General features: G+C 55.2%; 2 protein-coding genes across 3 annotated transcripts in view; one reads left to right on the top strand and one right to left on the bottom strand.

Moving 5' to 3' along the window:
* The window catches only part of SPINT2 (serine peptidase inhibitor, Kunitz type 2), a gene marked incomplete at its 5' end in the record, with an annotated part of 29,504 nt that extends 26,036 nt beyond the window's left edge, over positions 1–3,468 (bottom strand). The window contains one exon of the mRNA XM_084257599.1: positions 3,363–3,468. Coding sequence (XP_084113725.1) covers positions 3,363–3,468 — 106 coding nt within the window. The remainder of the gene's footprint in view (positions 1–3,362) is intronic.
* Positions 3,469–11,740: 8,272 nt separating this feature from the next.
* Positions 11,741–15,435, top strand: PPP1R14A (protein phosphatase 1 regulatory inhibitor subunit 14A; the record flags this gene model as incomplete). 2 transcript variants are annotated; one of them, XM_084256800.1, is made up of 4 exons in its annotated part: positions 11,741–11,947; positions 13,861–13,941; positions 14,484–14,516; positions 15,307–15,435. In XM_084256800.1, 4 exons carry the CDS (start codon positions 11,741–11,743, stop codon positions 15,433–15,435), a joined length of 450 nt encoding a protein of 149 aa, XP_084112926.1. The 2 variants fall into 2 exon arrangements, with proteins under 2 accessions (XP_084112926.1, XP_084112927.1); XM_084256801.1 differs by lacking the exon at positions 13,861–13,941.
* Between the last annotated feature and the right edge of the window lie 766 nt (positions 15,436–16,201).

Below are 16,201 nucleotides of genomic sequence, written 5' to 3'. Positions count from 1 at the left end.
TGGCCACCTGATAAGGATTTTCCCACCCTGACAATAACATTATTACACACACACAATGCACTGTACAATTTATAAAGAATTGTGCTTTATCCACCTCCTTTTACCAAATGGGACATGTTCTTTAAGTGGAGGTCACAACTCAAATGCTTACAACAACAAAGGGGCCTAGACCCAAATTCTTGTATGCATAAATAAATAAATTGTTAAAAAAAATACAGAGAAGAACTGGGGTGCAGGCGAGAGGTGTGGGGATGAGCGGACTCACCAGAGACAGAGTGGGGAGCAGAACAGGCAGACTGAAATACACTGCTGAGGGGAGCAGCAGAGAGACAGGAGAGGTCTGCTGCGCCATGTGGGTAGCTCCCTGGCCGGGGATGGCACTCAGGCTACAGGGTTGATAGCTGAGACTAACTACTAGGCCACCAGGGAGACCTCTCCTCAACTGTTTCTCTGAACTTTCTTGTCCCTTTCTTATTCTAAGGACCCGTGTGCTCCCTGAAAATGTGCCTTCTCTTGTGCCCTTCTAAAGTGGGACGTCCTCCTTATTACTCAAGCATTGCTTCCAGACCATTCTCTTTCACCCCCTCAAAACCCGCCAGTTATCACCAGGGTAGACCCAAGCCCACCTTGAGCACCACCTGCTGACCCAGATCACTGCTCCTCTCTTCATGACTAGCTCTGGCTCCCGCCATTCCCACAGCTCCCAGGGGACTTCCGCACCCAGGCAGAGGCCGCAGGACATCCTGGTCTCACGGTACTAGGCCTCCTCTCCCCTGTATCCTGTACTCCCAGCCCTCTCATGGTCATGCCTAGACTCTGTCTCAGCAACTGCAGCCTCTTCAGAACCTCAGTTCCACAACGTTCACTCATGACCCATCATATCTTATCTTTCTAGGTCATTCCCTCTGAAGCTCCAACAATCTATCCGCCCTACCATCGGCCCTTCCACTACCCCTCAGTCACCTCCTGTCTTCACACACACACACAAAATTCCCTGACAACCACCACAGTCACCCCTGCACACAGTCACTGCCCACGTCCCTCCCTTTCCACCCGTTCATGTGGTGGCACTTATGCAGCTGCCTGTGGCTGGAGAAACTTCTTTCTTAACTTCTTTCTCAACGACCTTGCTTCCTGAGGAAAATCGAAGCAATGAGAAAGGGGTCGGGGGGTATGGGGAGGAGATCAAAAGTAACTCCCGTCTCAAATTAAGCTGTTGAAGCTGTCAAACAAACAGAACTCCAGATAAGTCAGGGCATTAGTTCACACAGCCAGACGGGCAACACTCCTGAAAGGTCAGCAGGTCTAGTCTGGGCCACAGCCAGGGAGGCCATGAAGAACAGGAAAGGCCCATGCAGCCTCGTCAATCATTGCTGCTGCGTGGCCTTAGGCAAGACCTGTAACTGCATCGCCACCACCAAAGCACCAGGTTGTCTCAAGGATTACACAACGCAAAGGACCTTGGAGCAAGCAATGGAGGTTAGTCCCAAACTCAGTTCTGATCAAGTCCCAGACCAGGTAACCTGCCAGAAAGCACACTGGAAAATAATTATTTCATCAGGAAAAAAAAAAAAAAAAAAAAAGTCTGGAAGTGCTGCCAATTCTGGTTCACACTGCAAGAACCCGTGACACCTGCATTCCTGATTCCTGGTTCCCCAGAGCTGAACCTCTCCCCTTGGGTCTTTGACATCCCCATTAACTTTTCACTCTGCCTGGGGCGTAGGAAAATGCATAGTCTTTAGAAGTTACCACAGGTGCTGGCTGAAGTCACACACCCAGTTTTCTCATGCCCTTTGCCCCCGACACCCTGACTTAGACATCTGACTCCCAGGCAGCACCTCACATCCTCCCCTCCCCTGCTGCGCCCCAGCTGCACATCTTCCTTGAATACAACCAGCATGTTGCAGCCTCAAGGCCTTTGTACTGCATTACCTTCCACCGACACTTGGGAAGGTCTTTGTTGGCTTCCACCTCATTGCTCATGTGAGTGAGCGCTCAGATGTCGCCCTCCTGAGACAGGTGTCCCCTGACCACGGAGATAAGGGGCTGGCCTCCTCATCTTACATGGCCCTGTTTGGGCACTCACCCCGTTCATTCACTGCTTAGTAATTCCATATTGTGGGCAAGTGCTCTTCACTTAAATGTTTACTCACTGTCTCTGTCTCTCCCACTGGAGCACAAAGGCCTGGCTGGTCTGAGTCACAGCTGCGATCACCAGCGCCAGCACCGTCCCTGACACACAGCGAGGGGCTCCGTCAGTGTTGCTGAACCAAGGAATTCTCCTTTCCAGAGAGTTCTTTTCAGAGCCGCCTGTGCTAGTCTGACGCAGTCAAGGTTATAACAACACTTGTTCCAAAAGCCCTTTCAGGCCAAGCTTCCTGAGAGAGTAGTGGCTTCAGTCGGGTCTTAGCAAGCACTAAGGACAGTTCCAGGAATTTCCAAGCCCAGCTTCTCAACACCGAGGGGCTCCCAGCTTGCACCCTGGCAGTTTCTCCCCATCAAGGCTTTTGTCTGTCTTCCCTTTCCTCTGGGGATCACTGAGCATCACCTTTCTTCTTGGAGGCGCCTCTACTGCCCCCGATCTAGAAACAGAAAGGCTTCCAGGGAGGCCAATGGCCGGTGACCTAAGAGAAGGGGTGGGGGCTCCTTTCCTGAGGCTAAAAGCGCCATCTGGCCACCCCAGGTCCAGGCCCTACCCTCCCGGACCTGCCTCCTGGGCTTTCCTCCGCCCGCGGCCTCTCACGCCCAGCAGGGGAAGGGCGCCCGCCACTCCTTCTGGGTCAATACCCCCAGCCTCCGCCCTCCGCCCTCCGCCCAGGAAACTTTCCCGGCCCTGGCTCCTCCGCCCTCCTCTCGGGGTTCCCCAACCTCCTCTCAAGGCACAACCTTCCCGGGCCGGCCCCACCAAACCCCGGAAAGTCATTAAATCGCCTCCAATTTCCTCGCCCACCAACTCTCGGGGCTCAGTCGCGGCCCCCAGCCGACCCCCCGCCCCTGCCCCTTGACGCCCCGTCCGGGCTCCAGGGCCCCCAGCGCCCCCAGCCCCCCCAGGCGGCCGACCCCACCCGCCCAGCACCCCCAGGCCCCACAAGCCTACTCAGCTCCCCCAGCCCCCCCCAGGCGGCCGACCCCGCCCTCCCAGCACCCCCAGCCTCCTCAGCTCCCCCAGCCCCCCCAGGCGGCCGACCCCGCCCGCCCAGCACCCCCAGGCCCCACAAGCCTACTCAGCTCCCCCAGCCCCCCAAGGCGGCCGACCCCGCCCTCCCAGCCCCCCCCAGCCCCCCCAGCCCCCCCAGCCTCCTCAGCTCCCCCAGCTCCCTCAGCCCCCCGCAGCCCCCCCAGGCGGCCGCCCCGGCCCTCACCGTGGACGCCCGGGTCCGCGTCGGCAGCCTCGGCCCCGCAGAGCAGCAGCGATGCCAGCAGGGCGAGCAGCGCCCGGGCCCGCCAGAGGCCGCACCGCCGCGCCATGACCGCCGAGCCCGCGAGGCGTGGGCGCAGCCGTTGGGGTCTCGCGAGCAGGTGCGGGAAGACCCTCTCCGCGCACGCGCGCTGGCGCGCTGGGGGGCAGGTGCGGACGCTGCCGGGGGTCGGCGGGCGCGTCCCTTCTCGCGCCTTCGGTGTGCGCCGCCCGGCCCTCGCGCCGCGGAGCGCCCGCCCTTCCCTGGCCCGCGGTCCGAGTGACCCTCGGCGACCCGCCCGCCTGCCAGACCCCCGCGCCGCCGAGCGCTCGGTGGGCACTAGGGGCAATGGCGGCCGCCTCCAAGCAGCTACGGAGGTGGCCACAGGAGGGGGCGGGGCGCACCTGGCGAGGCGGGGCGCGCAGGGCGCAGGCGCAGAGAGCGGCACCTGACGGCCTCTGCCGGCCGCCGCGCACCTGGGCCCGCCCCTGGCCCCGGGCGGGGGGCGGGGATTGCGTTGGCCTCGCCCCGGACAGGATCGATTCCAGGAGGTGGCGAGGGTCACCTGAGACTTGGGGCTCCTGCGGCCCTGGGAAGGGGCCTCGGGATGGGAGGAGGGGGCGCTGACACGCTCCTCCAGGAAACCTGTCTTTCTCTTTTCTGCTTTCTCCTTAGAAAGTAATTTATTCCTCCCTACGTTCAATGCTTACTGAGCACCTGTCACGGTGGCACCTTGCTGGATTGCTACCAGTGATCGGCGTCACCAGACGGAAAGTCCAGGGAGTGATGACGGGAACTTCGGGCAGAATGATTAAGGAAGTGACCGGGCAATCACACGATGAGTGATCCGAAGGGGGGTGAAAGCCCCAGATGATTAGGGCGTGGTAGGAGCCCAGATGGTTTTCCCTTTCATTCCAATGCTCAGAGAGGGTTTCCTGGAGGTGGTGATGGACCCATGAATGAACAACAGTCCCAAGCCCTGCCTCCAGGCTTCCCTGTCCTGAGATGAAGACAAATACTTCAGGAGACGGGGCTGTAATCAGGAAGCACTGTAAACACGGCGTTCGCCTGAAACAATTTAAGTTTTTTACCAAGCATCTTCTTTAATCTTGCATTTGGGGTCCTAATCTTGCATAGAGGTCAAAAGTCTGAATGTGAAACCAAAGTTCTCCCCCAGCACCAGAATCTCCACTCACAACCCCCACTAAGCCCTAGCGGAGCAGAAGGACTGGAATGTGGTGAGAGGTGGGCATGGAGAAGAGTCATCATCCCATTTATGCATTTATTCATTCATCCATCCATCTGTTCATTCAGCACATTCACTGAGCACACATTGCAAACCAGGTATTGCTCAGAAATGCTGGGGAAGATACAACCGTGAGCAAAGCAGAGCTCCTGCCCTGTTGGGACACACTGTAATGCTGGGAACAGTGGTGGGACTGGCACATCTGACACCTGGAATGGTTAATTTTTTTATACCTCCTCCACTGCAAAATATTTTTCAATAATAATCATGTAAGAATCATTATTTTATCTGTTCTTTCATGTGAAAATTAGCATTTGAAAATGAACAAATTTCAATTTAAAAGATATTACTCAAACTCAGTAAAATATTTTATGTATGAATGAAAATTTGCACTTACCAAATGAAAATACTACACCTTGCAGTTCACACACTGATTCACTGTGATGAATACATAAAATGACAGCATGGTTTCTTTGTGATCATTGTGCTATCATTTTCATTGTGACTCTGTTCCTTAAATGCAAGAATATGTTGCGTCTCAGAGATTGGACACTCAAACTATGCTTGATGCAAGCCCAAATGATTCCAAATTGCTGTGAACTTATTTTCAAAATAAACACATACAGCTGAGTTTATGTAAGTCAGAAGTCAACTGTGTGCCTGGGAATTCTTTATGATAACAGCTATATTGTTATATTCTATATAATATATAATGCAGCATAAAAATGTGTAATATAATATTCTATAGATTATTCTGACAGATGTTGGGCAGCCCCCAAGTTCATGGCCTTTGTAGCCTATTCCCTTTGACTGAGAACTAGCACTAGGACTTGCTTCTAACCAATAGAAACACCAGGGAGACTGGACACCATGTTCATGATTGCACTGGGTGAAGCCCTGGAGCAGAGACCAAGCTGTAACTGGATTGGGACTTTGAAAACTATGTGATAATGAGTGTATGTCCTTTAGGCCATTGAGTTTGTGGTACCGCATTATTATGCAGCAATAAAAAAACTGACCACAAACACAATATTTACTAAAGGAGAGTCAAAAAATTACCTAGTTTGAGGCTACTGCTCTATTATTAACACTTGGCAGCAGTTATATCAATTGTTTAGGAAGTAGGCCATAAAAGATTTCTTTCTAGGGGTAGAGGGATTATTTTATCACTGATACTATCTAAAATTGTCAGTAGGGCCTCCCTGGTGGTGCAGCGGTTGAGCGCTGGGTTGCAAAGCTGCCCGCAGCCTCTGCAGCGCAGGTTCAATCCCCGGTCGCTAGGCGAGGGTCCCACATGGCGCACAGACCTCTCCTGACTCGCCCGCTGCTCCCCTCAGCAGTGTATTTCAGTCAGTATGCCTGTTCTGCTCTCCCCTCTGGCTCTGGGGAATTCTCTCATCCTTCCGGGCTTCTGACTGTACCCAGTGCTTGTATAAATAAATAAATAAATCTTTTTTTTAAAATAATAAAATAAAATTGTCAGTGGGTGGCATAATCAAAACTTGGCTTTTGGCCAAGTTTTGATTTTTTTTTTTCAAGTCTCTGCAGACAGAGCACCCCTTTTTTTTGCCTGTACCAAATGCAAACTCCTCCTGTTGCCCTCCACCCACTTTGGTATACACTAAATGAGTAAGTTACATGTACTCTTACAAGATAGCGAATGTTATGGATAAAACATAGAGCCAGGTAGAGGGCACAGGAGTTACGAGGTGAAATGAGGGGGTTGGGGAAGACCTAATTGCACACGTGACATCTGAGGCAGCTGAAAAGCGAGCTCTACATCATTCTGGGGAAGACGAACTGTTGGAATAAAGGTGTGGAAAAGGGACCCTGCCAGATAGTTTTGATGGCTAAACTAAGGAGCTTAACCTTTGTCCTCCAGGCACCAGGGAGCTATGAACACTGTTTGTTTTTAATATGCCAATTTTATTGAGCTACAACTCTGATAACATACAATTCACCCTTTTAAAAAGTACACAATTCAATGGTTTTAGGTATATTCAGTCATGCAACTAACATTGATGGAGTGTTACAGGACAGGGAGAGGAACACCCGAGAACTTCCAAACCTGTCTGCTCTAAATAGATTCTGCCTTTGCAGCAACATGGATGGAGCTAGAAGGGATCATGCTCAGCGAAATAAGTCAGAAAGAAAAAGAAAAAAAAATACCGGATGGTCTCACTCATAGCAGGAATTCAGAAAACCTAAATAAGGGACCAGGAAAAAGACTAATTAATACAAAGTAAAAATCAACAAGCAACTATAAACCAGAGACAGACTACAGGGGGCGGGGGGCAGGGGAGAGAGGAAGGATTAGGGTTAAAATAAGGGGGGGGGGTGCAATTGTATGGGGAATATAACCAAAATGAAAATGCATACATTGTGCAAAGATGAAAAATGATGGAAGAATTACATAAAATGAAATATTTTTTTAAATTTAAAAAAATAAAAATAAATAAATAGATTCTACCGTCTGCCACATCAAGACAAAACAAATAGACCTTTCATGGAAAGAAATTTTAATACAATTAGTGTGCAATACAGAAAAGGCAAAGAATATAGTTTCCAAATCAAACACCAAAGTTGCCATCCCCTCGTGAGTAAATGCCCAGCCAAACAGGGTTGGCCAAACCGAGGCCCAAAAGCCTGCCAGGAGTCTAAAGCACCTCCAGGTGGGGACCCATAGAAATGGGTCAGAAAGGGCCTCCCCGGTGGCGCAGCGGTTGAGCGCTGGGTTGCGAAACTGCGCGCGGCCTCTGCGGCGCCGGTTCGATCCCCGGCTGCTCCCCGGCCACCAGAGGAGGGTCCCACATGGCGTGCAGACCTCTCCTGCCGCCCGCTGCTCCCCTCAGCAGTGTACTTCGGTCCTTCTGCCTGCTCTGCTCCCCGCTCTGGCTCTGGTGAGTTCTCTCACCCTCCCGCGCTTCTGACTGTACCCAGTGCATGTATAAACAAAACAAACAAACCAGCAAACAAATAAATAAAGCATGCCTCTATAAAAAAAATAAAAAAAAAAAAAAGAAAAAAAAAAAAAAGAAAAAAAAAAAAAAAGAAATGGGTCAGAAATAGACAAGTCTGGGAGAAAAAGAGCAAAATCAAAACCAAGATAAAAGCTGCCATTGGCAACCTCCCCGCGGGTCTCTCACCCACATCTGTTGCAACCAGCCCAGGACCAAGTAAGCGAGCACAGCTTCGTCGCGTGTCTCTCTGCTCCAGGTCCCTCCTCCAGGTCTCCTTGCTCTCCATCCTGCTTCCTTCCTTCTCCAGTCTCCTCTCCAGCTTCTCCTCCTCCCTGCTCAGCTCCACCCTCCCTTGGGTGGTGCAGGGAACCTGGTACCTCCCCTTTTCCTGGGGACCACCCTGTTACAGAGGCTAAGAGTGGAAAATTTGATAAGGAGACATCACAAGACCAGAAAGCGGAGGTGGGAGCAGGAATGATTAACATAGTCGTTAAACCAGCTCTAGAAAAGTTCCGGGAGGTGCATCCTGGAGGTGGGATATGGAGATGGAGGGCCAGTGCCACAATCACCAGTCCTCCCAAATCTACCAAGTGACGCCCTAGATATAATTAAATGAACAACAGTAACAACTCCACAAAGGAATGAACCCCTCCCAAAGAGAAGAGTGTATCAGTGCAATTTCCGCGCTGGCAAGAAGCAGCCCTCCTACCTGCCTGTGACTAAGAAGGTGTTTCTCTTCCCTGACCTTCTCCCCTTGCAAGCATCCTTCCCTTCCCTTTTGTTTTTTGTTTTTTTGTTTTTAAGATTTATTTATGCATACAAGAACTGGGGCGTAGGTCAGAGGTACGGGTGGGGGGTGGTGAGAGGATTCACCAGAGACAGAGTGGGGAGCAGAACAGGCAGACTGACTGAAAGACACTGCTGAAGGGAGCAGCGGGCAAGACAGGAGAGGTCTGCTGTGACATGTGGGTCAACTCCCTGGCCAGGGATGGAACTCATGCTACAGAGGCTACAGACAGCTTCATAGTGCTGTGTTTAACCTCTTGCGCCAACCTCTTCCCTTTTTATAATAAATCTGCTTTTTGAGATATGACTAAACATCTCTGCCTTGTGGGGACACTCACCGCGTGCTGCTGAAAGGGGAGCTCTGATAAAGCTTTTCTCAATGGAACCCTGCATCCTGCTCTTTGAACCCACATCTCTCCAAACAGGCATCAACACCACAATCAATTTCATCACCTTCAAAGAAAAAATACTCTGTAGCAGTCACCCTGTTCTCTCCCATCTGTCAGCCCCAGCAACTACCAAATTTATTTTCTCCCTGTGAATTTGCCTTTTTTGAACATTTCCTAGAAATAAAATCATACCACGGGTGGTCGTTTGTGTCTGGCTTCTCTCACCTTAGCATGATTTCGATGTTCATCCATGGTCCAATATAAATCAGCACTTCAGGGCCTCCCTGGTGGCCTAGGGGTTAAGTCTCAGCACCATCACCATTATGGCCTGAGTTTGATCCCCGGCCAGGGAGTTACCCACATGGTGCAGCAGACCTCTCCTGTCTTGCCTGCTGCTCCCCTCAGCAGTGTATTTCACTGGATCCACCTGTTCTCTGTGAATCCTCTCACCTGCTGCACCTCTGGCCTGCACCCCAGTTCTTGTATGCATAAATAAATAAAAATAAATCTTAAATCAGCACTTAATTTTTCATTACCAAGTAATACTCTATTACATGTGTCAACCAACCCTGCTTAAGGTGAGGGTCGTTTTTGCCTGGTGACAGAAACCAGGTTCAGTTTAACAGGAACTCTGTTGCCTAACAAGCAATAGAAAAGTGAGAAATTTTGTGAAAAATAAACACCTTCTCCCTGCTTTTATTTAGGGGGGACTGGTACATCATGAATTCAGGGCAGGGTCTCCATGGTCCTGGGCAAAGGTTTCCTTTTGCACTCAGCACGCTCGAACTTCTCCCTTTTGTTCATATCGCATGTACTTGCCATCTTGGGACTAACCAGTTGGGTCTAGTTCTGTGGCTGCTGCTCTCCTATCTCACATTCCTGAGAACAGGAGCAACTCAAAGCAAATACCACCCCCCAGCTAGGTATGTATGGATTTACCACATTTTATGCCTCCACTCATCGTTTGATGGGCTGGGCTAATCCCATCCTTTGGCTATTGCCAACAATACTGCTGGGGACATTCAGCCTTAGACAATATAATGTAAAGCTTTGTGTAAACATGTTTTCAATTCTCTTAGGGGTGGAAGGGCTGGGTCATTTGGTAACTCTAAGTTAACTGCCAGGCTGTATTCCAAAGAGAGTGCACCATTTTACATTCCCACCAGCCAAGTATGAGGGTTTTGATTTCTTCACACCCTCGTCAACACAGCATTTCCCATTTAAAAAAAAAAAAATTATAGGGCCTCCCTGGTGGTGCAGGGGTTAAAGTCTCAATGCTTTCAGGCTATCCCAGCCACTGTGGCCTGAGTTTCATCTCCGGCCAGGGAGCTACCCACATGGCACAGCAGACCTTTCCTGTCTCGCCCACTGCTCCCCTCAGCAGTGTATTTCAGAGGATCCGCCTGTTCTGCTCCCCACTCTGTCTCTGGTTAACCTTCTCACCACTCCCCCACCTCTGGCCTGCACCCCAGTTCTTACACACACACACAGAAAAACACACACACATTACAGCCACCTCAGTAGGAGTGAGGTCATATCTCACTGTACTTTTTAATTTGTGTTTTTCCTGCTGATTAATGATGCTGAACATCTTTTCACGTATGTCCTGAGATATATATATATATAATAGATACATTATTGTTGTACATATCTATTATATATGTACATATATATACCAGAGAAATGTCTGTTCAGATTCTTTGTCCGGTTTTAATTGGGTGATTTGACTTTTTGAGTTGCACGACTTCTACGTTTTAGATAGGGGTGCCTACACACACAATTTGTGATTTTTTACTCCTCTACTGAGGGTGTCTCTTCACTTTCTTGATGATGTCCTTTGAAACACAATTAATTTTGTTGCTGTCTAGTTAATGTTGTTAGTGCTTGTGGGGTCATATGTAAGAAACGATTGCCTAATAGCGGATAGGCTTAATGGGTGGCGGGGAGGTGGTCAAGCAGACATTGTAAAGTATCATTCTCGCTACTTAAAATGGAAGTGGGAAGTAGGGAAACTCTCCGGTCGTCCTCACGAACACTACCACCCCACCGTCAGACCATTTCTCCTTTCTGCTTCACATTACGCCAAAAGCCATACCATATCCTAATACACTGCATAACACACTGTACTTTCTGGTGTTTCTTTTTTTAATAAGATTTTTGAAATTTATTCATGGGGTCTAGGCCAGAGATGCGGGGCGGGGGGCGGGGTGTGTGTGCGAGAGGATCCACCAGAGACAGAGCGGGGAGCAGAACAGGCAGACTGACGGAAATACGCTGCTGAGGGGAGCAGCGGGCGCAGCAGGAAAGGTCTGCTGCGCCATGTGGGTAGCTCTCTGGCCGGGGAGCGAACTCGTGCTGCAGTGGCTGGGGCTCCCTTAATAGCTCCTTCTTGCCTGTCTCGGCACAAAGGCATCTCCACGTGGACTGGAGGTGTCTGCCTTGTTTGCTGCTCTGCCCCCGGGGCCTGAAGAGCGCCTGGCACGGAGCAGGCACTCCGTGACCGTCTGTTGAATAAACTGAGGGGATGAACGCCCGCACGCGGGGAGGCCGAGCGAACGCAGGACAGGACCACAGAGCCGCTGCCAGAGCGGCCGCGTGACCTTCCCCGGAGGACGGCGGCGCGGCCCTGCACCGCCCTTTCCAGCCGACAGAGGGCGCAGAGAGGGCGCGGCCCCGAGAGCCGGTCCCGGGACCCCGCCCCCCGGGATCCAGGCGCGGAGACCCCGGGACGCCCGGACCCGAGGTGGGGTCCCGGACCCCGCCCGCTCCTGAGGGCGCCGTTAAGCCGGCGCGGCGGCCGGCGCGCACGCGGCAGGCGGGGAAACTGAGGCGCGGGCGGCGCGGGGCGGGGCTGCCCACCCCGTCGGGAGACCCGCCCCCGGCCCCGCCGGCCCCGCCCGGGCGCGTAAGAGGACCCCGGGCGCCCCGCGCGGGCTCACAGCCGGCCGGGCCGGGGCCGCGATGGCAGCGCAGCGGCTGGGCAAGCGCGTGCTGAGCAAGCTGCAGGCCCCGGCGCGGGCGCGCGGCGCGGGGGGCGGGGGCAGCCCCGGGGGGCTGCAGAAACGGCACGCGCGGGTCACCGTCAAGTACGACCGGCGGGAGCTGCAGCGGCGGCTGGACGTGGAGAAGTGGATCGACGGGCGCTTGGAGGAGCTGTACCGCGGCCGGGTGAGGCCGGGGCGGGGCGCGGCGCAGCGGGGGGACCCCCCCACCTCGGGGTCTCGGGGTCTCGGCTGGGCTCGCCGGTGCACACTCAGCCCGGAGCGCGCGCGCCCGGGCCAGGGTCTGCGTGTACTCGGGGGCGCTCTGCTTGCGCGCCCGGAGACTCACTCCCGGGTCTCTGAGGTGCGTCCTACCCCTGGAGGGCCAGGGGTTTAGCATGGGGGGGGGGGGGCGGTGAGGAGGCGAAGCTGGGGCGCCCAGTGGCCATATCTGGAGGAACAGCGAGGGGAGGGGAGTGTCTTACAGCCAAACATAGGCATGGTGATAGGAGAGCTTCCAGCAGACACCGCCAAGGAGCAACAGTGTTCACAGACGTGCAGGGACGCGAAGCCAGCGCCGCACAGCCGCGTGCACGCCGCTCCCCGACACACCCGGCGCTTGCTAATGTCACACACCATATGGGACACCCGCAGACACGATTGCACAGGCCACAGCCATGTGCACACACGCAACACAACCCCCCTCCCCCCATACACACACCCCTCCCCGCGCACAAGGGGACTCCAGCCTCTCTGGCCTGGATACTCGTCCACCCCAGCTCCAGCGACTCAGCCCAGCACAGGCGGCGACCACCGCCCTCCACCCGGGGTCTACTGCAGCCTTATCTCCTAGAGGCAGAAGCTGCCCACGCGCGTCCTCCTGACGCCGCAGGCACACAGCAGACACCAGCTACACCCGGCAGGGGACACAGACCGCTGCTGCCCCTGCACACACAGGCTTTGGCCCCAGATGACGCCCCGCAGGCTCCAGACGCACGCAGGCTCCAGACACACGCAGGCTCTCCCCGTGTCCCCGCGTGACGTTGCTCTTTGTCCCACACGCACAGTCTCCGACACCCAAAGGACACAGCAGCGGGCAGGCACCCTGACGCCCAGGTCCTGCGTGGCAGGTGGCAGTGGCAGCCAGGCCCTCGCTGTGACGGGGACCCCTCCGTTCTACGGGGGTGCGTGTAGGTGGCTCCCTGTGGGCCTGACAGCTGGCAACAACTCGTGAAGGGGAGATAAATGCACCTGAGCCAGAGCCTCGCCCCCCGAGGACACCAGCCCTGGGCGGGCGAGCCCCGTGAAGCCGCGTGCCCCTGGGACACACACACTGGTGTGTGATGCACTTACAGACACCCCAGGCTGCTGCTGGTCCCGTCCACCCCCCAGCCCCAGCCCCAAGTCAAGTTGCAACACTTTGGGTGGGGGAGGCGGAGCCTGTGGCCTGGGGATGTCAGCCGACAGCTGGGTTCTGTCGGGGCCGGAATACAGGACAGCCTGCGCCTGGTCCTCGGCCCCGCGGCCACCCTCTTGTTAGGTCCAAGTTGTGCTCACGGCACCCACCCACCTTGGGGCGACCTTGGTGGTCATCTCCCCCTACTCGGTGGGTGGCTTTGGGCCTGGCCTGACCCCTCCCTTCCCTTCTGTCCCCAGGGCCAGGGACTGTCCCCAGCAGGCTCCGGCCTGCCTGCTCCCCTCCCCCAGTGCCTGGTGCTTCGACTTCTCCTTGAAAGGGCAGAGCCAGCCCCTCTCCTAAATCCCAGAATCGGACATTCCAAGACTCGACCAGGCCTGTTTTCTAATGTGGGAACTGAGGCCAAGGGGAGGGACCCGTGCCAGTCCCGAGGCTCCCCGGGTCGAGGGGCCCAGGGACGCAGGCATTGGAGCTGGTACCGGCCCCCTGGGCCTCTGTCAGCCCATCTGTCACCCCCCCACACACACACACCCAGATGTCCCGCCTTGGCAGAGCTGTCCCTGGCTGCCACTGCTCCAGAACGCGCCAGCTGGACCCTGGGCCCGGCAAGGGCTCCTCCAGAGCCCTAGACAAAGGCGAGGGATGGAGGGGAAGGGACCCCTGACCACCCCTCGCCCCCTTAGGAGGCAGACATGCCCGACGAGGTGAACATTGATGAATTATTGGAATTGGAGAGTGAAGAGGAGCGGAGCCAGAAAATCCAGGTAGGTGGTGGGGAAGGTGTCCCCCCAGTTCTCTTTGCACCTTCCTAAAAGTCACAGGCACAGCTAACGTGTTTATTAAGCACTTACTATGTGCCCGGCGCTGCTTCCGTCGCTTGTGCTTATTAACTCGCTTAATCCTCCCCAATCTCTGGAGTTGGCTCCTTGATGATCTCCCTTTCCCAGATGAGGAAAATGAGACCAGCGTGACTGCATCACTTGCCCAGGGTCACACAGCTGTCAGAGCTGGGAGTCAGCGCCCAGCAACTGACCTTGCTCGGTGACCTCTGCTCTCCTGGGGCAGGAAATGCTGCGTGACCTTCTTGCCCTCTCTGTGCCCCAGAGGCAGTCCGGTGGGGTGGTGCTGGAATCACCCCGCCCCCACTTACATCAGGCCCGTCCCTGGAGCCATGTGCGGAGCCCACCCTGGGGTCCCACTTCCATTTGTCTTGTTGCTCGGGGCTTGGGTGGGACAGGGAGGAGCTGCAGGGGACTTGCAGTGAGTCACTTATTATTCTCTCTCTCTTGTCTGCTGGGCGTGTTAGGGACTCCTGACGTCCTGCGTGAACCCCACAGAGGTGAGTTTTCTCTGGCCCGTGCGCAGGCCGCCCTCTGGCCCCTGCACTCTGAGGAGGGAGGGGTCCTCTGGGAGGCAGGCGGAGGCCGGCCATGCCTGGGGCCCGGGGAGGGAACTCTGGGGACCCTCTGTCTCTCGCTGCCATCTCCGGCGTTGCCCTTTGTCTCCTCTCTCCCCATCTGCCACGGGGGCCTCCATTATCTCCCTCCCCTGAGACCCGCCGCGTCTGTCTCCCGTTTCTGGTTTCTGCCTCTGTGCTGGGGCCGGTGCTGGTGCCGCGTCCTTGGCTGCCTGGCAGCCTCCCTCCTCTGGCCCCGCGACTGCCTCCCCACCTCCCCACCTCCGGGGCCCTCCATCCTTCCAGGCCTGACCCGGAGCTGCTCAACCCCTCCCACTTCCTTCTCTGCTTTAAAAGGGAAAAATATTCATGTTTCTCTACCCAGCTCCGGGCTGCCTGAAGGACAGACGTCATGTGTCTGTCTGCCCTGGACACCACTCAGGCCCCCGTCCCTGGGGATCCTCCTGGTGATCTCGGCTGAGAAATATCTCCATGGCGCGTCTCTCTGTCCCTTGGTCTCTTCCCCTCTGTCTCTGTCTCTCCCTATCTCTGTCTCTCCCTGCGCCCTCTTTATCTCTCTCTCTGCCCCTCAGATCTCCAGCCTCTACCCCTCCAGAACTCCACCTCTGCCTCCTCTCACCAGGAAGCAGAGAACGGTGGGCCCAGCTCAGAGGGGCTGGGCTGGGGGCCCCCAGCCCTCCCGGTATTCTCAGCACCCCACTTCCATCCTCAGGACTTCATCCAGGAGCTGCTGGTGAAGCTGCGAGGCCTCCACAAGCAGCCAGGCCACCACCAGCCCAGCCCCTCCAATGACAGCAGCCTGAGCCCTCGCCAGGACCGTGCACGCACTGCACCCCCGTGATCCCTCTGCTCCCCCGCCCCACACCGCCCTGGCTTGTTTATAAGTTGTATTTAATGGTTCTGTAACAATAACATCGCGTGGCTGTTTTTGCTCTTGCTGGTTACTGCGGGCTTCCCCAGCACCCCCCGGCCCCCCTCCCGCGGCTCCTCGTGTCCCAGCCGGACAGACGGGGAACCAGCGCCGCTCGCCAGGGAGCATGAGAACAGGCCCTGCCGACCTCACGCCCTAGACTCACATCCTGTCCTCGCTGCCCCCAGCCTTGACCCAGCCCCAGCTGCGCTCTCGGTGGGTGGACACACAGGACTGAGTGTGCCCCAGGTCACAGCAAACCCCGAACAAACCATTCAGTTACTCCCTGCATTTCATCAGGCACTTACTGTGTCTCTGGCACGAACGCTGGTATTGAGGCCGCAAAGATGAGCAGACGGTGGTCTCTGGCATCAGGATGCGCACCCCGGTGGGGAAAAGGGCCTGCGTGCAGAGGACCAGAGCAGAGCAGATCCAGACTTCCCAGACCAGGGAATGGGAGGAGCCATTCACTGGGGTGGTGAAGCCTATGAGGGTTCTGAAGGATGCATAGGAGTTTTTGTGAAATGGGTACGCATATCTGAGGACTAAATTTGTGGGCAGAAACACTGACTTTGGGGCTGAGTCAGGGAAGGCACTGAAATCGAACGGGCCTGGGTTCTGCTGCCTGTTGCTACCAAAAGCCAATGGGTAGAGACAGAACTTGAATCTATAAGTTCAGATCACTGGCCGTTGATCT

This window comes from Talpa europaea (assembly GCF_964194135.1).
Source record: "Talpa europaea genome assembly, chromosome: 16".
In the NCBI taxonomy this organism is placed as follows: Eukaryota; Metazoa; Chordata; class Mammalia; order Eulipotyphla; family Talpidae; genus Talpa; species Talpa europaea.
The sequence above is the reverse complement of the archived record's forward strand: the minus strand, read 5'-3'. Positions and strand labels throughout refer to the sequence as shown.